At 50.2% G+C, this 22662-nt stretch overlaps 1 protein-coding gene across 1 annotated transcript; it reads right to left on the reverse strand.

Annotated features, from left to right (window-relative positions):
* Window positions 1-1196: 1196 nt before the first annotated feature.
* On the reverse strand, window positions 1197-13592 carry LOC121453451 (sphingosine 1-phosphate receptor 3). The gene is made up of 2 exons (XM_041660242.1): window positions 13416-13592; window positions 1197-4139 (listed from the first exon to the last, which is right to left on the reverse strand). Exon 2 carries the CDS (start codon window positions 3991-3993, stop codon window positions 2863-2865), a length of 1131 nt encoding a protein of 376 aa, XP_041516176.1. The 5' UTR covers window positions 3994-4139; window positions 13416-13592; the 3' UTR covers window positions 1197-2862.
* Window positions 13593-22662: the final 9070 nt, after the last annotated feature.

A 22662-nucleotide genomic window follows, 5' to 3' on the forward strand; every position in this document is an offset into this window, starting at 1 on the left:
ACTTGTGAGGCAGAGAACCAGTACCAAGGGCTGGCACTGACTTGCTTACCTGTCTTGCATAGCACGGACAAAGGCCGCCCAGTCTAATGCCCTCTGCTTGGACAATGCTTTTATTTTATAATTTCTCCCCTTTAAAGGGGCTATTACCGTTCTCCAAAACATGGGACCTAGGCTGGGAAATGGTTCCATGGGGATGCCCTGTGCCTATGTAAAAGCCACACTTGGCAGTTTGTGTCTATAATCCCAGCAGGAGGAAGGCAGATCCCAAGGGCTTGCTGGCCGGTTGATCTAACCAAACAGGCAGCTTCGGGTTCAGTGAGGGACTCCGTTTCAAAAAATGAGGTGCAGAGCAACAGACAACACCCAACCTCAACCTCTGGCCTCTGCTCCTGTGTGCACAATAACACACATGTGCACACACATGCACACACCACAGACACACGCGCTCACCACCACCACTGCCAACAGCAGTAAAACATACTGGCGCCAGTAGCACCCAGTACACTAAAGCTTCATTCAAACATCTTCCACAAGATGGGGCTGGATATAGTGACTGGGTTTCTAAATGTGGTTTATTCCTGAAATGATGGGAGACCAGGTACCAAGGGAGAAGCCAGACATCCCCCTTACACTCCCGAATGTCTATTGTGAAACAGTAACAATGTGCCACACAGACCCCAAGAATGGGTTTTATATGAAGTCTCTTATTTATTATTAATAAACATAAACTGCAAGTAGTAAAGGTTGCTCACAGCCCTGGGTGGGCCCCAAGTTCTCTGGTGTCAGGCACTTGTTTCCGACTGGCAGGGTGAGGGCTTGGGCAGACTCAGCGTCTGAATGCCGGTGGCTGCTGGCAAAAGCAGTACGCACCTGCATCACAGGTGACCCGATCAGCTTTGGGTATATCAAGTGAACACAGCTGGGGTTTAGTGTATTTTCGATTTCAATCACTTCAAAATCTATCATGCTACAAATGATGCTGCCTCCCAGTGGGGGCGGTGGGCGTGGCTCCCTCCAGGGGCTGATGAATGAAAACAAACCTAGGCGGACATCACAAGTCAGGGTCGTGGGAAATGTTATTAATATGAGTGACCCAGGTGCACGGCCTCAAAACATTCCAATTATGAAAGAACATGTCCTCAAGCCCTTTGTTTCCACCTCACCTTGCCTCCCCGCCCCCCCCCCCCCCCCCCGTCTGTTTTCTTGGTGTTTTTGTTTTGTTTTGTTTGTTTGTTTTGTTTTGTTTTGTTTCCTTAACCCAGAACCTTCGCGCTTTACCAGAGATGCCTTGGGTTTTGTCAACACAGTGTGACAAGAGAATAAGTTATTTTTTTCAGTGATGTAGAAAAGAGAGCAGAGCAACGCCCCAGCAGAACATCTTCTCGGCAGTACGCTATAGCCACTGGGAATGACATGAAGGAAACTCTCTTGTCAGTCAGCCCATGGTTACCTAGGATCCATAAAAAAAGTTCTTAAGGAAGAGCAAATGCCATCAGGTAACCATCCAGAGTAAAATCAGCATTCGAAAGGTCCCTGGTATGTAATGGCAGGGTTCGTAAGGCAATGGTCTCTGAGGCTGATCAACTCACGGGGTGCTCTGACATGAGGGTCCCCCAAGTGAGAGTCCTTTTGAAGGCTTCTCTAGGAGCATGGGTGCTGGCGAGACCCCCAGATGCTTTTCATCTGTGTGTCCTGTGGCTGGGGCCCTTGGAGAGGTCAGTTCAGAGGTACCCTCTGAGTACTTCCTTTACATGGAGGGCAAAGGAATGCAGGTCCAGGTGATGCGAGCATCCATTGTACAGGAACACGATGGTTCTCTGAGGGAAACACAAATGGCCACTGCCCACCTCCCAGCCTGGCAGAGTCCTCTCACGGAACAGTCCTGTTCAGGGCACGTGTGGCGGGAGTTGAGAAGCTTTGCTGACAGCTCCGGCTCCTTGCCAGTGACAGCAGACGGGATGTTTGTATCCAGCTTTTCTATGTAGAATCAAACAGCATCACACAGCTGAAGTGCTGGCTTGCAAACCGTACTGTAGCAAACTGACTCCAGTCCCTTGGAACGGTGACCCACAGTGGAGAGCGCTTTGCCTCCCCTTATGGGCTTGCTCTTTAGTGGTCTACCGAGGTTCTGAAAGATTCTGGCTGGCTTTTCAGTGGTTTTCAGAAATACCCAAATTATCACATAATTTGGCTTTCACGTGTGCTTAAGCTTATGCATGGGACTCAAGAGAGAGGGACCCACATATCTGGGCATCTCTTGGGTGAGGCTTCTGAGAATACAGAGCTTTAATAACGTTTTACTGCTATGCGCAAGAATACCAGTGCAAGAGGACTGGATGGGGCACATCTCCTTTGCACTTGGTGGTGACCTTGAACCTGATACAGCAGTGGGGGCTGGTTTGGAGAGACGGTTACATAATGTGTGGAGGACTGATACTTCCTGCGGGTTCCACCTGGGAAAACCTGGTGTGCACATCCTACGCCACACAGGAACGGACAAACACATACATGAGCACCCATTCTATGAAAGAAAGAAATGTAGTGTGAAAAGAACGAAACATCATCCCAAGGTGCACTGTGCACAGCACATCCCCACCTGCCCTCTCCCCACACCGGGGAAAGCGGCAGCCAGAGGCAGTGGATGACATCAGCAGCTTGGTACATTCGGAGGGATGGAGCCTGCAACAGATAAGGCACATCCAAGTCAAGGTGGAAATGTTGATTCCTTGGGTCCCCCTCCTCAGGAGGTGCCCACACTGTGCCCACACCAAGCAGACCTCCAATGTCAAGGTCTCTGAGAGCCCATGTGGGTAATGCATGCAATAAATAAGTGTGGCTGCAGAGCTGGCCCTCTAGAGACCATCACTTGCAGAGGACCCCGTTTTGAAGTGGTCTGTTTTTGTCAGCGGTGCAGGAAGAGGTGGCGACGTGGGGCAGGTCTTCCTTGACCTTGGGAGAATGGCTACTGTTGTTACTGGAGCTTGATTTACTTCTGCTTGGGTCAAGAGCAGGCTGCATGGGTGAGGCCTGGGTCCCCTTGCCCCTGACTAGACAGCCACACACCAGCCGGAAGAAGGCACGCCGCATCTCTTTGCTGGCCAGAGTGTAGATGACAGGGTTCATGGCAGAGTTGAGGACAGCCAGCATGATGAACCACTGACTCTTGAACAGGATGGAACACTCCTTCACCTTGCAGGCCACGTCAATGAGGAAGAGGATGAAAAGGGGCGACCAGCAGGCGATGAACACACTCACCACTATCACTACAGTCCGGAGCAGGGCCATGGATCTCTCGGAGTTATGGTTGGCCACCCTTCGGCTGCTGGACTTGACCAGGAAGTAGATGCGCGCATACAGGATGACGATGGTCACTAGGATGGCTGTGAAGATGCTGATGAGGAAGGCGATGTACTTCTTGGAGTAGAGGGGCAAGATGGTGGAGCAATCAGAAAAGTTCTCCAAGCAGTTCCAGCCCAGGATGGGCAGGGCGCCCAGCGAGAAGGCAATCAGCCAGCACATCCCAATCAGAAGGAACACGCGGTGCTTCTTGTTAGCGTCATAGGGCCTCATTTTGATCATGGTCAGGTGCCGCTCAATGGCAATGGCCAATAAACTGCAGGTGGACGCGCCGAGGGCTACAAACATACTGCCCTCCCTGAGGAACCACACGGTCGGAGACAGGCTGAACGTCTTCCTACCGGACATCAGAATGTTAACTTTGTAGGCGATGCCGGCCAGCAGGTCGCAGAGAGCCAAGTTGCCAATGAAAAAGTACATGCGGTTGTGAAATTTATTGTTTTTCCAGATGGCAATCAAAACCATGAGGTTCTCCAAGACAATGAAACTACAGGTGACCAAGAAGAGGATGGTAGTGGTGTGGGTACCACCGTCAGGGGGGTCCTGCCTGCCTTCCAGTTTCCCCACGTAATCGTAATGTTTCCGGAGAGTATCATTCCCTAAGATGGGCTGGTGGCTCTGCGCATGCGTTGCCATGACTTCCTCTAGACAGATGGTTATCTCAACAGTCCACGAGAGGGCGCTCCAGGAACGTTCATTTCAGGAAACAATTGGGACAGTGGTGGTGGTGGATTCCGGAAGCGCTGCAGACCTGGATCCATCAAGAATGTAGAAAACAGGCTCTGTAAAGAGATGAAAGTGGAGGAAACCTTGGATCAAGTGATCGCCATTAACTGACCCTCCATGTGGAAAACGCCAACACTTTGGAAGGATGTGCAGAGAGGGCTCGGAACACAGGCCAAGTTTCCAAGATAGAGATGGGGAAAGCTGTTAGGGGCCCCTAGCTGTCAGAAGAAACCTTGATGTGATGTGCCAATCTGAGAACCAGGAAAGCAAGGCAGAAGAAGCGAGCAAGCTTCCGCCTGGAAACCTCCAAGCACCAGGAAATACTGAGTGAGTTCTCACCCACCATGTGGGAACTGGTAAACCACTACTCAACTGCAGAGGAATCGGATTTTTCTCAAGATGAGAAAAAGGGAGGGGAGGAGAGAAAGGAAGGAAGGACAGAGGGGAGGATAAGAGGTAGAAAAGGAGGGGTAGAGAAAAACAGGACACAGTAGGGGGAATGGTGTCTGGGGTTCTGAGTCCTCCCTGAGGGGTTTTGGAGTGACACCATGGGGAGCACCCCTTATTTCTTAGATCAGTTCCCTTGAGGTCTGTATGGGCCTTTGGCCCACCTGGCAGAGAGCCTTATGGCCTGACCATACAGACAGGGCAGGAAGAGCAGCCTGAGGCTGAGCAAGAACCCTGAGGCCACTGCACTGAGCAGAACCCCGAGAGGAAGGACTGCAAACTGTCCTGGAAGCAGCTGCCACTGAGGTTAAAGGAAGAAGGGGAGAGGGAGGGAAATTACATGAACTTTGAGTGTGGCTTGAAAGGCAGAGGTCTGGGCTGGGAGTATTAATTAGCATCTTTAGAAGGCCTATGGATAGAAAGAACACACATAGGATTGTTGTAAAGGCCTTGACTGCAAGCACCAAGCCCTGAAGAAATTGTGGGTGTGGGTGTGTGTGTTGCAAATGCATGCACATGTGTGCTCATGCATGTGTGTGTCACTGAACCTGGAGCTCACGCATGCAGCCATGTTGGCTGACCACTGAGCTCCAGGGATGCTCCTTTCCACTTAGGTGCTGGGGGGCCTGACCTCAAGTTCTTATTCAGGCTCACATAGCAAGCCCTTCCCTAACAGACACTTCCCAGTCCTGTCCATGGGTCCCCGGATGCATTAACCCGGCTCGTGACACATCTCCGTCCGACTCCGCGGTTCTGAGGCTCAGCAGATCGGCTGTGAAGGCTTGGTTTCCACAGATTTACCATCATTTTTATTTGTGGTTGACACACATAATTGTGTGTCTTTGTGGGTGCAGTGTGGCAATACGTGTATACCACGGGGCACGGTCAAAGCAGAGCCCTTAGCATTCTCCCCTCCTTAAACATTTGTGAGTTTGAGACTCCTGTCTTTGAATTCTTTATTGTTCTGAACCCAAGCCAACTCACTAGAACTCTAGAACGGATTCCTCTATCCAGCTGTGTGTAACCTCTTTCTGTTCCTCCCACCCCCTTTCTAGACTCACTTAGTTTAAATTAACCTAATGAGGTGCAAGTGGGGTGACTTGAACACAGCCCACTTTTTGTACACAGTGAGGGTTTATTCACAGCGTTTAAGCTCCAGCCCTAAATGTGGCTCCTATATACAAGGACCAACATGTCCGGTCCTCGCCCCCCACCAGGAGTTTCTTCCACAGGTCTGCGGAGACTTTAATCCCTAAAGGGTACCAATGGTTCCTCCATGGGGGGTGCTGGGGGGCTGAGAAGAAAAGGTAACTCCAGAGGGGCTCTGCACCCTGTGATCCCTCCAGGAGCAGCAGGTACTGCATAAGCCTTTCCTTCCTCTGTCACTTAGAAGGCCTTAGAGTTGGTGACATTGGGACAAAGAGGCCCATGGTTTCTCGGCAGAGACATCTAGCTTCCTGGCCCTCAGAGACACATGTTATTCTGGAATCCCCACGAACTGTCTGAGTTCGTGTCTACATTCTACCTGGAATGGCTCTTGGGCCAGTCCAGCTGAGAGCTGCCTGGGATCACAGGGGGCATGGGTCAAGCTCAGCTTGACGGCCACCTGCTGGCTAGCAGAATGCTTTAGGCTGTCTTCCTTCAAACTCAAAGAGCAGCTCTGAGGATGAGACAGAGAGGGCTCATCTGTCAGGGCCCCTGTCACCCATTGAGACCTCCTCTCACCAGCCAGGTTCCCCACTGGGCTTTGAAATGTTCTCCCTGAGGCAGGTAGGACAATTCTGCAAGTCCCTTTCTATTCTTAGCCATGCCCCTGCTGGTGCTGCTGCTGGTGGTGGTGGTGGTAGTGGTTCTCCTCCTCCTTTTATGACGGTGGGTATCATATAACCTAGCCTGACCTAGAAGTTGCTATGGTGACCTTGAACTTCTGAATCCCCCGCCCCCCCCCCACCTCTGCCTCCCAAGTGCTGAGATTACCACACTCAGTTTTATGCAGTGCTGGGGTTTGAACTCAGAGCCTTTTGAATGCTAAGTGAACACTCACCCCAACCCACCCCTCTAGATTTTTATTTAAGTCTTGTCTGTCTGCCTGTCTATCTGTCTGTCTGTCTGTCACATCCTACTAATCTTTTGGCATCTTCAAGGGTCAGGGCAGCCCCCATGCCCTTTTGTCCTGGCTGCCGTCACTTTAAGAAAAATCTTGCAAGCTCTCATTTGAAGACGAGAAATTCTAAACAGCCACAATTTTCTGAGATGCGGCAGCATACCCGACAAAAGCCACTTCTGAAAAGAAGGGTTTATCTGGCTCGCAGTTCAAGGGTGCGGTCCACTGTGGTGGGGCAGGGCTGGCAGTCACATTGCAGTCAGAAAGCAGAGAGAGGGGAATGCTGGTGTTTAGCTGGCTTTCTTATTCAGTCCGGGACCCTATCCTATGGACCGGGGCTGTCTGCACAGTTCAATTAACCTGAACTAGAAAGTAGACTTGCCCAGAAGTTTGCTACCATGCTAATTCTAAATGCCATTGAGCTGATAGTCAAGATTAGACCCAAGAGGCAGGAAATGTCGTCATCACGACCAGTGTCCAGCCACATGTCCTGTGGGGGCTGACCCCTGTCACAGCAGCTGTCACAGTTCCTCCAGTTCCTCCAGATGCAGGAGGAACTATCCCACACTATGCTCTGACCCATCACATGACTAGCTGTGTGTGCCATGGGCAATGCCACAATGCCCAAGTGTGTCCCTGGGCTATCTGCTCTGCCATCAGGGGTTTCTGCCCCAAGAATGGAAACTGTGTCTGAAGCCCTGGAGCCCTGGACCATAGCACAGGTGGGAACTGATACTCAGCTCCAGGCTTCTCGTTCTCTGAAGAAGAGGAGTAAACTTAGATTAACCTTTGTGTGTACGTGGGTAGACATGTGTTGGGTACACGATGTGTGGGAGTCAGTGGTCAGTCTCGGGTGTGGTCCTCAGAGGCTGTCTACCTTGGGTGTTTGCTTGTTTTGAGACAAGGCCTCTCACTGGCCTGGACCTGCCTAGTAGGTTTTACTGGCTGGCCAGAAAGCCCAGGATCCCTCTGGTCTCTGTCTCTCCAGCACTGGGGTTACAAGCCTGTACCACCACGCCCATCTTTTTTCACATGCAGTCTCAGATTTGAACTCAGGTCCTCATGCATGAGAGGCAAACACTTTACCGACTGAGCCATCTCCCCAGCCCTCGGCATGACTCCTGTGTTTCGCTTTTCCAACCTCCCACAGCACTTGACATACCTCATCGCCCCCTGGAAAGTCTGGGCTTTTGCCTCAAGTGTGAGCAGAGGGGAAAAGAGCCCTTTTAAGTCAGCCCATCTGGACTTCCTCTCAGAGAAACAGAAGGCAAAGAAACCCAGGGATCTATCTCAGCAAGAGCACAGAGAAGGTTGAGCAGGGTGAAAGAAAAACAGGGGAGCAGTAAAAGCAAACACCTAGCAATTAAATAACCACAGTAAAAATGAGAGCAGACATGCCAGGACTTGTGAAGGCCAAAGGCCTGCAGGCTAGTCCGCTTTGCCACTAAAGCCTGGACCACGTTTCCCTTAATTAAAACGCATCTCTCCAGCAACTGAGATTTTACAAAACATCTTTCGTTAAATATGATTCTCTACATTTGCGATTTGAAGCTTTCTGTTTCTTTGGGACCTAAACATATTATTTTCTCACAAGGCTTGCCGCATCCTGGAAGCTAAGTCCTGAACTAAATACCAGATGATTTTGGACACATCGAGATATCACTGTGCCTGGGCCCAAGCAGGTCCCAGGAGTTCTTCCTTCTGTTCCCAAGGGCTGCTGCCCACAGATCTGGTCCACTTTGCTAAAAGAAAGTCTGAGCTTTGGGTACCAGTGAGCTCTTCTTAGGACTAGGCATGATGTCTCAGCACAGGAGTGCACCAGGAAGCCACACACACACACACACACACACACACACACCCTGTGAGACCACACTCATGTCAGCAGCAGGCCACCAGGGGTCTCTACTGGTCATCACTGTCATCCAGTGTGACCACTGTCTGGGTTTCCCAGAATCTGTCCTGTTTCTTCCAGTATATAAGTGAACACACGGAATACCCCACATCTGGTGTCTTTCCCTCCCCCGGATGCTCATGTGAGCCACGCTTGTGGATGGAGCCAAATCCTTCTTGCTCTCAGTCCACTGTGTGTCTTCCCATCACCCTCTATAGGTCTGACTTACAGACAATGGTAATTTCTCCCGCAGCCAAGCGCTGTTTCTTACACATTCTTTTGGTGAGCAGGTGCCTCCATCTTTGCTGGCCACCTTGGTTTCTAAGGGGCACGCTGGCCTTAAGGATGGGCTGTAACCATGACTTGGAAGTGATGGTCTCTCTGGCACATAGCTGTCCAGTTCGGCCTGTGAAATGGGCCAAGGTGCCCCCGTGGCAGGCCAGGAGGATGTGTCAGACGGTCTTGCATTGTACTTTGGGGAAGCAAAGGCACTGGAAACTGGACTGCTGATTCCTTTCCCCTGGAGCAAAGGGAAGCTCCTGGCTGGGGAGAGGGTTCAGAGGGTAAGACACCTTCACTTTCTGTAAGGGCTGAGAGCCTGGGTATGAATCCCCAGGTTGTAAAGCCAGGCATGATAATACACTTCTGAAACCTCAGCACTCCCACACTAGATGGAAGACAGAATAGACCAGATTTGCCAGCAGATGGGCTAGCCTGGGATACATAGACGTGAACGAACAAAGAAGACTCTCTCCCAAACAAGATGAGAGGCAAGGATTGACACCGTGGTTGTCCTCTAACCTCCATACACATACTGACATACATTAGTGCAAACACACACACACACACACACACAAATGTACACACACACTTCACACAGGATTTTTTTAAAAATAAATTTAATGTTAGCTGGGCAGTAGAGACATATACCTTTAATCCCAGCACTCAGGAGGCAGAGACTGACGGATCTCTGTGAGTTCAGGGCCAGCCTGATCTATAGAGTGAGTTCCAGGACAGGTTCCAAAGCTACTCAGAGAAACTCTGTCTTGAAAAACAAAGCAAAACGAAGAAGAAGAAGAAGAAGAAGAAGAAGAAGAAGAAGAAGAAGAGGAGGAAGAAGAAGAGAAAAAAGATATCTGATATTGAGATTGTGGCCATACACAAAATAGTTTGTGTGTCTTCTAAACTGTTAAACTGTTAGCATGTTTCATAGATGGGGAGGTCCCACCCAGTCCTAGGGTAGAGGACTCCCTCAGCTAGAGGACTCCCTCAGCAGATTCCCCTGCAGCCTGTTGCCTGTGTTCCTCAGCACACTCCCAAGGTGTGCACTAGCAAACACCCTGACCCTGCAGACTCCCGCCCCCCTCTGATCAGATTGGGGAATGAACTGGAGCCCTCAGTCACTCTGTGTTTAGTGGGAGCCACTGTTCACATCTGAACTGTCCTTGCACCCGTCACCTGAACCTTCTCCCTTTGGCCTCATGACGCTGGGGTCACACAGTTTTCCTTGAAGCACTCTTGACACCAGCGTATTTTCTTTTTGCCAAGAAGGAAGGAGACGCCTTGACCAAATGGCTCCATGGTGGGTGACCCCACACGAGACCCCACCAATATTAGGCATGCCTACCCGCCCCCAATCCAAAAGCAGTATTCCCTGGGGGAAGCGAGCCTGGGAGAGGGTCCGATGGATTCCAGATGTGTCTTCTACTCTAGCGACTCACTTTCTCCATATGTCAGTTATAAAGTAAACAAACTATAAAAAGAAGGAAAAGGAGGGGGGAAATATCTCTGCTGTCTAGTGTTTTCCCCCTCTCCTTCACCCTCTCTCTCCCTCTCTCCCTTCTCCTCTCTTTTATTCTTTTCTCCCTCCTTCTCAGAGAAAAAGAAACCTCCTTTGGTCAAAGGAAGGACTCCATGTTTGCAAAGACAAGTCCTTCCAGAAACATCAATGACCTCATCCTCCAAACTGAATTAAAGCATCCACTATTTGACAGTGAGCAACATTTCTTGGAAAGCCGGAGTTTGCTTTACTTTCTTTTTCATTTAAAAGAACCGAGAATTGGAATAACCAGCGGGCCAGTTCATGGCTCCCAATCCTGGAAAGTTCCTTTGCTAATGAGTCCCCTCACTCTGGGTTTTTTTTTTTTTTTTTTTGCCTTGACCTCACTCTGCCTCCAGAGACAGTCAGCCCAGGACAGAGTGGAGACTTCCCGCACACAGCCTCACACTAGGCTCATCAGTGAACAGTGAAGCGCCCTGTGACTTAAAGGTGACAGATGAAAGCCAGATGAAGCTTCCCATGGCTCCCACTGTTCTTCCCACAAGCACGGATACATACGAGTCCCTCTGCTTGCTGGGGCTTTCCAGGGCCCGCTGTCTGCTGTACATGGTCTTCTTAGCAAACAAGATGATGTTACAGATGCAGATGTGGGCCAAGAAATCCCAGATGTGGAGGTCGTATCCCAAGAACGTTGGGTCCCCTGTGAACGTCCTGAGCCAACAGACTCATCTGTCAGATGGCATCAGATTATGATGCAAGGTCTATATTTTTTTTTTCCTCCATTGCCTGCCTATCAGTCATTTCAAATTTTCCCTACAGTGCTTGTTCTCGGTAAGGGCAGGGAATCAACTTACCACCAAGCTTCCAGGAAATGAATGTAGATATATGTCCTGGGCAGGATACCACATGTTTGTGCATACTTTTAACCTGGTCACTCCATGACACATATAGTTCCCAAGATAACGTGTGGTTTCTGAATGGACATTGGGGAAACTGAAGTTGGGAGGGATCAAGACTTCTTAGTCCAGAGCTTGGCCAGGCTGGATGCCCCTCCCTTCAGGGATAAGCTTTTTATGAGTCAGTCACTTGTCATAGGTCCCTTAACTAGGAGGTGCTAAGAGCCTGTGAAGTGCCTTTACAGCCCAATTGCTTGAAGCTACTGGAATGCCAGTCTGGGAGCTTTGGTGGAGTGTTTGGATAACTCTAAAGACACAAGAATGGAAGGGACATCCAAAGCCAAGGAACACTTCTTCCAAGCGCTGTGGAAAATCCTTTAGAATACTATGACCGTGAGGGTAGCCATGATGATAAGATTCAGGGACCCTAGCACCATATCCCAGCTAACACAAAGAGCTTGTTGAAGAATGGCCTTCAGCCTTTGGTAGAAAAGGGGGATTCAACTGCCACAAGGGAACCCCAACATTTCCAAAATTGTGACGCACTCAATCTTTATTGCTCTTGCAGCAAAAATATATTCATAAGCTATAGGCATCGAAAAAGAGATCCGTGGAACAAAGGATCATGGTTTCCAGAGAAAGGACCAGTCCCTGATTCATGGGAAGCAGGTCATCGGGCCAGTATATAAACCTTCACAGGAAACAAGAGTTCCTACATCCAAATATGGTAGCGAACAAGGAGGGTCATGTATGAAAAAAAAATCATAGAGAATAAATGACATTGAAAAGATGCCGAGTGGTTATAATGTCATCCTCCCCATATGGGGGGGTCCCTAAGGGTGGGCTCTGCAGGTGGACTCTTTGGTGTGTCTGGAGGCAGAGTGACACTGGCCAGATGTGAGCATCTACTGGTCTGCAGATGGGAAGACCCAATGTGGGGTTCTATGGCAACATAGCTCACCTCAGCACTGAGCTCTGCACCCCATAAGATGCTTACAGATCTAGATACCACTATAGCTCTTCAAACTGCACACACACTCACACACATACACACATATGCATACTCATACAGACTCTCACACATATTCACTTACACACACATACACATACTCACACTATCTCACACACATACACATATTCATACACACTCTCATACACACACACACACACACACACACTCACATACACATAAAGCACTATCACCACCACCACCATCACCTCAGCAAAACAGCCCTGACCACCGCCTCACTTGCCAGTCCTTTGCCTGCAGTATATAACCGTTGGCTCCACTTTCTAGGAATTAAAGTTTCTTAACCCCGTCTGCCTGGTTTTCACCTATGCAGGAAGGAACTTTGACTAAGTTTTGTGCGTAGAGATATGCAACACCGTAGACTTTAAATCTGACTGCAGATTTTAGAATGACCAGGGACTCCGGAGGTCTCTGAGCACTGATAAGGCAGGGGTACAGGGTGGAAGAGCCCTCCCTCCATTCAGGGTGATGTTACTGTGACGTTCGAAGCAAAGCAATTCCCTCTGAACAGCTGACAAGAAGTCCCTCTTACATCAAAATATAAGGAATATGGCATCAGGAATGGCCAAGGCCAGAGAGACGGGGACACAGAGATCACGCACAGGCAGAGGGGCAACAGCCCCCCTTCCCTCTATTCTAGCTCAGTTAAGAACCGCATGCCAGTTTCCCCTGGGAAGCTCATTTTCTCATTGCAGGCACCTTTATATTCCAGCTCCAGGACAGACACCCCCAATTGCCTAGTTTGAAAAGTGCTAAGAAAACTGGAATTTTGTAGCTAATAAAACTTAAAAGAAGGGCACCCCCCCCCCCCCGCCCAGGGAAAAACTACAGCCACCCCCATCCCCAGGTTTTCTTCCCATGAGGACGTCTAACTTCTGAATTAGCCACGTAAAGCAAGGGAACTTGGAGAGCCCGCTCCCTACGCTCCGGGTTTACATTTTAAAAGACCTGGTTGTAATTTAAAAGAATCCTATATCCCTCCACCAGCCCCGGGAGGCGGCTAGGTCACCGGAGTGAATGACCTGGAGAAGAGGAGGAGGTGGCCTGGTATGAGGCTTTCCCGAGCCGGGTCACTATCGTGCCCCAACTTAGTTGGAATTTTATCTGAAGAGTGGACCGGGTGGACCCGGAGCCGCTCAGCCCGCAACTAGAATTTGTACAACAACCCCCGTTCCGCCGCTCACCTCGGTCTGAAAAGCGCATCTGGACTGGCTGCATCCTGCGGTGTCTTGGCTAAGACTCCAGTCTAGGGGCTCCGGAGGTTGCTCGTGTTCTCAAGTTTCCCTCTGGGTCGTCCGGCCACCTCGCTCAGCACCCGGACCATGTTGCCTTCCCCTAAACTCTCTCACCCAGACTCTGCCCCAGAGGATCCGATGGCAAACTTTTGCAACGGCCCTCCGGGGCGGGGCCCAGAGTCACCCCGCCTCCTGCCGCCCCTAACCCAAGCTTTGGCCGGCTGGTCCCCTGCTACTTCGCGTCCCCAGCCACGTCCCCGCCCCGGGCCACGTCCCCGCCCAGCTTCTCTGCCAGTCTGCTGCGCCCGGGCTGTTAGCTGGGGCTCTTCATCCCTTAGGACGACTCCCCGTGCCCCTATTCCTCTACCGACCCCCTCTCCTGCCCCTTCCCACACTCACACACAAAAAACCTGGATCCTGACCAAGGGTCTTCCGTCTATCCCGCAGATTCTCTGAACTCCAGGACCCAGCAGCTGCAGACACCGAAATGGGTGCAGAGCTGGGCTTGGGTAGCCTGCCTAGGTGGCCAGGAGGATTTGAGCGGATCCGTATTATGTCTCCCCTCAAGGCGACTAGAGTAACCATTGCCTTGATAGGGACTGGTTCAGTCTGAAATTGGCCATCTACGGACTTGAGCTGATAAGCTAAGCTCCTCTGGTCCTCTGCCTCCCCCCCCCCCCATCCCTCTACCAGCCGCAAGGAAGGGCCCCCTGAGCCATTTGTGCGCGTGTCTTGGCTCTCGTGTCTTGCCCACCTTAGTAGCTCTTATCTCTATCACACCCCAGCCTACTCCAGTGCTCTGGGCAAGTCTCACCCCGTCATGCGGGAAGAAAGGAGAATCTTTGGAAGGAAACCACCACTCAGCTGCCAGTTACAAAGGAAACGCAAAGGATCTCCAGCCCAGCTTAGGGAGGGAAAGAGGAGAGGAAGCAGGGCATGGCTAAATTCCTGAGCAGGCAGGGTCCAGGTCCCTCTTACCTCCTCTCAAGTGCTTTCTTGCCTAAAGAAGATGAACTTGGAGCAGGAAACTGCTTACTTGGTATTCGGCTGGCATGGGAAGGCAGAACTTGGCTGGCCTTGGCCTTCTCTGTTGCCTGGTGAGAAACACAAGCCCTCAGGGTCATGAGCCCTGCCTTGGCTGCACAGTGGCAGCGTGATTCCCCTGAGCTCTGGAAATCTGCTTCGTGTCTTGGAAGCTGTTTCTCTCCCCGAATGCAGTGGGAATGAGTGTGTCTCGGTTGTTTGACTCCTACAATATCCCGTTAAAGAAGAGGTTACTGCCGTCGAAGATGCTTCTGCAGTCACTACAGCCACTTCCTGTGGCCATACAGCCACTTCCTGTGGCCAGGGCAAGAGCACCGCATCTTGGCCTACCAAAAAGCCCAGTCTCTGACTGTTTTCCATTGTGTCACCATCACTGCCATGGCTGGTAGAGGTGTGGTTGTTACAGCTTCTGTATCTCCATTCCCCAGGAAAGTGGTGCTTGCTTATTCCTGATAGGACAGGGTGACCCTGAGTTCCTGTGACAGTTCCTCCAACAGCAGCCTCAGAAATCAGTCTCCCACAACCTCAGAAGTACCAGGCTTTCACTGCTAACAACAGGCTTTCCTAAGAGTGGTTTCACCCGCAGCATCTCCGAGGCGTCTCAGAAATCTGTATTTCAGTGAAGCGTCTTTTCTCCGGAGATTCCCAGCTGGAAGCAACTGTGCTCTCAGTCCAGGCCTGATGGAATTCCCACTCTGTCTGCTGTGGTGGAGGCCTTTTCTCTGTCTACTGTGCTAGAGGCCTTACCCCTTCTGCTGTTCTGTACCCAGACTAAAGCTCAGACACTCAATTCTCATAATGAGTCTCCGGCTTCATAGATCCCACTACAGACAGACTTCTCTGACTGAGTCTCCTGAGAGAAGAAGCCCTCCTGTCAGGTTTGTTGACTGAAAGTCTTCCCTGTGTATTGCTGGCTGGTGAGAGAAAGCCAGTTCACAAGCTTGGCAGGAATGGGGGAGTTAGGGAATTCTTGTTCTGCGACCATCCCTGAAAAGATAGAGTTGGATAAGCTTAGATGAAGGTGTGTGGGACAGTGTGCTGGTCACACAGCTCTGGCTGGAAACGAAGCAGCGCTTTCTGTGGAGATGTCAGATTGTTCTGTGGCCTCTGGACTGAGCCTTGGGCACTCTGACACTTTCTGAGCCTCATTCTCCAGGCGCTTGTGAGGGTGTCTAGGTGAGGAGAACACCTGGCTGTCACAGCAGAGGGCTAATCCATGTGGAGTGAGCTTTGCCCAATCCCTCGGGCATGACTAGACTGTTCCAAAGACAAAGGCCAATCCCCCCCCCCCAGCTAGAGAGCAGCCCCCGCTGATGGCCTTTGGCTTCTCCACAGCAGTGCACATGGCTTCAGGCTTGAGTTGGCCCATGAGCTCCACAGAGTTTGAATTTGTTACGTTTGTGAATGAGTCAGTCTCTCCTGGCAGGTGTGTTGGTGTTACATGTTGTGCATACATGTATATATTCCATTGGACTGTTTTTCTGGAGAACGCTGACTGCTGGAATCATGGTCTCAGAGAAAAAAAGATGAATTCTTTACAGATAGACACCCTTGGAGAAAAAATTCTCTTGAGGCAGTGTTGGGGGCGTGGCTCTTACGGTCACTCGGCAACTTGATAGACAACCTCAAGCCACTTCCTCTCTGCTGACTTGCACCGCACAGATTTTGCGAGAGGTGGCTTTATGTTCAGACCTGGATGTGGGCTTGCAGAAAGGGACATGGCCCTGCATGTCACGACCCTATTTGGACCCACGGTGAGCCTTTGACTCGCTGCCACATCCTTCAGGGGGGAGTTCATTTCATGACAGCCATCTGCCAACGCAAGTGACTCCGGCACCTTGTCCCCATCACCACCCTCCTACTCCATCCCCTGTCGTCATCCTTGAGGTCAGCCAGGAATTCCGGGAACCATTCCTCTCACAGTTCATGTTTTAGAAAGAAGCCGCTGGCCTTCAGAGACATAACTCATATACACCATGCCCTTGTGGTGTGAGTGCTGGGAGAAAGTGTGTGTGAGATGTGGTGTTTGTGCAGTGTGTAGTGTGCTTTGCTTGGGCATGCCTGAATAGTGTGTGTTTGCACCGCGTATCTGTAATGTAGTGTCTGTGTGTGTGAGTGTGGTGATTCATGTAGTATGTGATGTGTGCGCGCTCGTGAACTTGTATGTGATTGTGTGTTTGTAGGGTGTATATGCATATGTTTCTGAGGTGTGTGGTGTGTGATGTACATGTTTGTGTGGTGTATCTGTAGTGATATGTGAGTATGTGTATATAGTGTGTGATGTATGAGTTTGTATATGATGTGAGTATACTGCATGTTGTGTGTTTATGTGTGTGATATTTGTAATAGACATGGTATGTATTGGGGTACATGCTGAGGGAAATGTGTTAAATCTCTATGGAAGATAATTACAAGTGCCCTGAAGTTTAAAAGGAGATTGATGTTTGGCCTGTGGGGCTCCTGTGACAGAGCTTCCAAATCCTGAGACTGACTCTCCTTTTTACGCTAGCAAGATGACTAGAGGGTTAGTGTGAGGGTGGAGTCCAAATATAGAAAAGTCAACCGTGGAGTTAGAGGTGTGAAACCTTCAGCCTCTCCCCTGATCTGCACAGCAGGGAGGGCTGGGACAGTCCTGTCAACAGTAGCCAGTGATGGCATAGACTGCACCACTGGGGACAGAAGTCAGTGATGATGGCATTGACCGCATCGCTGTAGGCTCCATCAAAGACCCGCACCAGAGTCAGAGAGCTCCAGAAGGGTGAGCAGGTGGAGGAGGGGCAGGGGCTCCACGCGCTCTGCCAACCTTGCTCGCCCCCTGCCACAGCTCTTCATCTGGCTGGTCCTGAGTTGTGTCCTCTGCGACAAACCGTTATTCTAGTGAACAAAGAGCGTTCCTGACTTGGGGAGTTATTCTGAGGAACTCTGAAATCGAGGGTCATGAAGAGTTTCAGATCAGCACTGTGTGGGTGAAAACGTGAACCACTGTCTACAGTTGGGGGGTGGGGTCAGAACCCACATCATCCTCGCTACCTCTGGGCATGGAACAGCAGGGCACTGCGGGCTTTAGAGAAACAAAGAGCGGATCGGCGCTGGAATGATGGTGGAAACAGCTACCGAGACCCTGATCAGAAACAGTCACTGCACCCTGCCTTCTCTACTGCCAAGGTAGGGCTTCCCCCAGTGTCCCTCGTAGTCAGCTGAAGGAGCCCATGTCCAAGGAGGAAGTGAGCATCCTGCTTTCTGTCACCAGGTTGTTTGTCACCCTCACCTCCTCCAGGATCCTCTCCCACATTCTGCAGCTTTCTCACGCTGTCAATCACCCAAGCCCCAGAGAGTCTGGCTGGGAGCAATGCTTAGCGAGTCCTCTCCCAGGTTAACGTGTCTGTGCTTTGCAGGTTCTCATTTCCTCCAGGCTCTAGGATGTCCCCATGTCTGTGTCTCTAGGGTAATCATCTCAGTGCCCACAGTTCATAGCCCCTCCGTGTTTTATCATAGACAGTTACCCTGTGCTTATAGTGGAGAAATTCAACAAGATGTATACAGTCACAGAATTGCCCAAGATGCAAGAAGAGGGAAAAATCTGAGTCTGAGCCTGAGCACTGTGAGTAGGAATGGGGCGTGTCTGTGGGTGTATTAGCGCTCTTGTGATAAGATGCCATGGCGGCCCTTCAGATGAAGACGGCAGGGAAGGCACCCGTCCATTTTTATAAATTTGTGTGAGCCTGTCATAGAGAGTGATTCCCCATCTAATCATCCTCAAAAGCCACATAGATGGTTCCAGAAGCCCCTCAGATGCCTACACCGGCAAGTGTTCAAGTCAAAATGGTGTTGCTTTCAGCCTGTAATGGGTTTCCCATAGGCTTTGTGTTTGTTGTTGTTTTGTGAATACATGTGTGCACAGTATGTGTGCAAGTGAGTGTGTGTATGAGTGGGCATGCCCTGTGTGTGCATATTTGAAGGCCAGTGACAGACATTGAGGTGTCTTCTGCTACCACCATGGGTTTTCTTTTTTTTTTTTTTACTTTCTCTTTTCTTTCCTGTCATTTCCTTTCTTTACTTTTTTCTTTTCTTTTCTTTTCTTTCTTTCTTTTTTTTTTTTTGAGACAGGGTCCCTCACTGAATTTGATGCTCGAATTGGTTAAACTGGCTGGCCAGAGCTCCAGGGATCCTGATGACCCTGCTTTCCCAGCTCTGGGACTATTGTAGATCAACATGCCTGCTTCTATATGGGTGCTGGGAATCCAAAATCAGGCCATCACACATGTGTGACAGGCACTTTATCCACTGAGTCATCTCTCCATCTCATCCCCTGGTCTTTTGGGCATCTCTGCATGATACTTTGTATGGTGTAAGTGCTATGAAATAGTTCATATGCTCTAAGATTCAGCCCTGTAAGTCTGAGTAGGGTATTTCTAGAAAACAGCATATTTGGTGGAAGACTATTATTGGTGTGGACAGGTGCCTTCTCGTTCTATTCCTTGTTTCAAATTTGAGTTGTTGGAAATGCATACACATTAGCTTCATTTAGCGAAACCTAAACTTGAAGTCCTTATCCTACAGTAGCGGCGCACAGCTGTGTGCTAGCAGCACATGGGCAGAACTGGCTGGGCTTGGAGTTTGCGCTGCCGGATATGACAGAACTTCACCCATGTTCTTTGCTGTGCTGTTCTCATCCCCCACCCCCACCCCAGCACCCAGTCAGTCTGCAGCCATGCCTCAATGCCTTTATGGGGATCTAAAGAGGGCAGGGCTGGGCATGCGGCTCAGTTGGTACAGTGCTTGTCTAGCATGCACAAGGCCCCGGGTTTCATTCCCAACGCTGCACAGACTGAATATGGTGGGCACAGCTGTAATTCAGCTCTCAAGAGGCCGAGGAAGGAGGAAAGAGAAAGGGAGGCCATGGTAGAGGCCTCCACATTTTCTTCATCCGTTTGCTGTTGGGCATCGGAACTGATTGTCTCTCCTATTGCACATGATGCCATGCAGGGGTTTCTTTGGCTGTAGTACCAGAAGTAGGACAGCTGAATCATAGGCTGGATCTATTTCCAGTTCTTTTCCATAGCATCTGCACTTCTTCACATTCCTGCCAAAATTGTCTAAGAATTCCCTTTCCCCAGTGTCTTCGTTGCTGCTGTTGCTGTGAAGAGACACCATGACCCAGGCAACTTCTACAGAAGAAAGCATTTAAGTGGGGACTTCCTCGCAGGTCCAGAGACTTAGTCCATTGTCATCACTGCCAGAAGCGTGGCAGCAGGCATGGCAGGCTGGTGCTGGGGAAGTAGTTGGAAACTACATCCTGGTTTACAGGCAGAGAGGGCGACACCAGGCTTGGCATGGGCTTCTGACACCTCGAAACCTACCTCCATATGATGCACTTCCTCCAACAAGGCCACACTTCCCAATCCTTCCAATCCTGTCAAATAGTACCGCTCCCTGATGACTGAAGATTTAAATATATGTGCCATGCTTATGCACCACACTCCGTATCTCACACTTATTTATTCATTTATGTTATTTTTGTGAGGTGTGTGTTTGTGTGAGATGTCATCAATAGCTTTGCCGTGAACCCTGTGAACTGTAACAATGTCTGGCATGGCCAGATAGGTCCATGGATAAAATAGCGGCATTAACTCTTTAGGGAGTAACCAAATACTTCTTGTTTCAATTTCAGACCCGCTCCGCAGGAGGAAACACACATGCATGGTGCTGCAAACCTGGCCAAGAACCCGTGGTTAAGGTGCTCACAGGCCCCAGGGGTGAACCTACTGCTGTTATTTTTCCAAATTGACCTAATATTAAACTGTCCTCTAAATTTACATCATATATATACATATATATCTAGGCACATATATTTTACACATATGTATTTAGATAAGGTCTCTCATTCAACCCATTGCCTCTTCCATTGGGCTAAGGTGGCTGACCAACATTTTAGCTGCTTCAGTTGCAACTGTTTTTCAATGTGGGTGTGAGGATCTGAATTCAAATCCTCCTGTTTGCATTGTAAGCCCTTTGCTAACTGAACCGTCTCCCCAGTCTGTCTCCCTCTCCCTCCTTCCTGTGTGTTACGTGGACCAGCATGCAGGCCTGTGTGTGTGTGCGGTTCTGTTTTCACAACCTCAGGTCTTTCTCATTCTCTCCATAACTTGTTTGTTGAGACAAGGTCTTTTCAACTGGGTCTTGGAGAGTCAGCTGGGTGGGGGTGGGGCAGGTCAGTGGGCTCTGGGAATCCAGTAGTTTCCTCCTCTGCAACCCTGGAGTTATAAATGCTCACTCTCACATCAGGCTTTTTAAGTGATTTCCAGGCCTCAGCTTTAGTTCCCTGTGCTTGCACAGCAAGCATTTTACAAAGTGAGCCAGCTCCACTTTGTTTGTTTGTTTGTTTGTGATGATAGCCATTGTGACCTGGGTGGGATGGAGTCTGGTGGTTTTGTTTTCCATTTCTCTGGTGACTAAAGGTACTGAACGTTTTAAAATACATTTGGAATCATGGGAGAAACACTTGAAGGTGTTGGTTCAGGAAGTGCTTTCTAGATAGGAATCCAAGGCCCAGGAAACAATAGCCCTTTTAAGCATAGCTGCACTAAGAGAAGGAAGACTTGCCACCCACTCCGTGGGCTGGGGTGCTGGGGACAGCTGAATGGCTTCAGACATCCTTTTTGTGAGAGACAGAAGCGTCACAGTGGTTTCGAAGTGTGAAAACAAGGCTCAGAAAGGGGAACTCAGAGCCACGCAGGCATAGTGGGAGAGCCAACAGACTATCACATAACCATAACCTCGCTTCCGCCCTGGTTGTTCCTCTGGGGACAGCCCTTTCCCAGCGATCCTGCCGGGAAGGAGCTATTTAACTAGCACAGGAAAGGCTCAGGAGCAAAGGCAGGTTTAAACCGTCTCAACAAGCAACAGCCTGGGGCATTAACTGGGAGATTCAGCGTCCCTGAGTCTTCGGGACCAGGGGCGCCTGGCTATGCTGGCTGCAGCGAAACCTTAAGGCTTGGGGGAAATAGTTAACTTCTTTGACACCCGAAGTGGGACTTTCAGCCGGCAGTGTTCAGGCTTTCAGAGGCGAGTTGGCAGCAGCTAGAGAACCGAGAAACCAGCCAAGAACCGTGCGCATGCGCATGTTTCCGACTGCTTACTGGAAGACCCTGCTTTGATTGGGGGCGGCCTGGATTCCCACCGCCACCCTCCATACCCCCCCCCCCTGGAGGCGTTGCTTGTTAATACCATCACTAGGCAGTACAGACCATGTGCTTTCCGTCAAATTAATCCCCCCAAAGTGTCTCTGTGGATGCTACACCTGGGAAATCGTGATGGGGGCTGCCTGGCGCAGGGTGCTTCGTTTCCAGACAGTTCCCAGAGGAGGGAGACTGCGTCATTCAACGGAAATGCCCGGTGGTGCTTCTGCGCTGAGCAACCCAAGGTGGATAGGTTGGTCAGGAGCGAACCTGCCTGCCTCCTGCTGAGACTAGTTTGGTGTGTGCTCCCACTGCGCCCTTGGGCTTCTGAACAAGTGTCTGCAAGGCTTTGGAATAAGTCTGCTTATTCTTGGCCACCAAATGGTATGGTTTGGTTGGGGGGGGGGGGGCGGGAGGGTGGAGACTAATTGAATAGCAGTTGTCAGCTTCCTCCCTCTTCCAACATCAAAGGCTGTGGATGACAAACTGAAGGACAAGGGGGTTTGATGAGGCAACAGGAGCCAGCACCAGCCGAGGCCAACCTGGTGCCTGTGTGGGCAGGGCCTTTCTAATGAGTTACACACACACGCACACACACACACACACACACCCACACCCGCGCGCTCGCACTCCTAGATCTGCTTCGGGTTAAGACAGGAGCCCCAGAGAGAGTCATCGATTTTGCTGGAGTTGCACAGCTGTTTTCATGTTGGCCCTTAGAACTGTGCTGCAATTCCTTCCTAGTCCAGTTGCAGTTGTTGGATCTATTTAACTATATTTGGGTTGCAGCCTCCTTGCAACACATGAACTGATCCTTCTCCATGAATGACCAATACCTGGTATGATGAACAATGTCACCGAATTGACCAGATCTAGAACCACCTTTGGGTATGTCTGCGAGGTAGTTTCTAGTTTGGGCCTCTTAAAGTGGGAAAATTCCTCTAAATGTGAGGAGCACCTCTTGGGCTGGGGGG

This window comes from Microtus oregoni, unplaced genomic scaffold, assembly GCF_018167655.1.
Source record: "Microtus oregoni isolate MIOR12 unplaced genomic scaffold, Mior012 000011F_ref0000422, whole genome shotgun sequence".
Lineage (NCBI taxonomy): Eukaryota > Metazoa > Chordata > Mammalia > Rodentia > Cricetidae > Microtus > Microtus oregoni.

What these genes read in the sequence shown, in the direction of transcription:
- LOC121453451 (XM_041660242.1), bottom strand. Translation starts at nt 3,993, where the DNA reads ATGGCAACGCATGCGCAGAGCCACCAGCCCATCTTAGGGAATGATACT.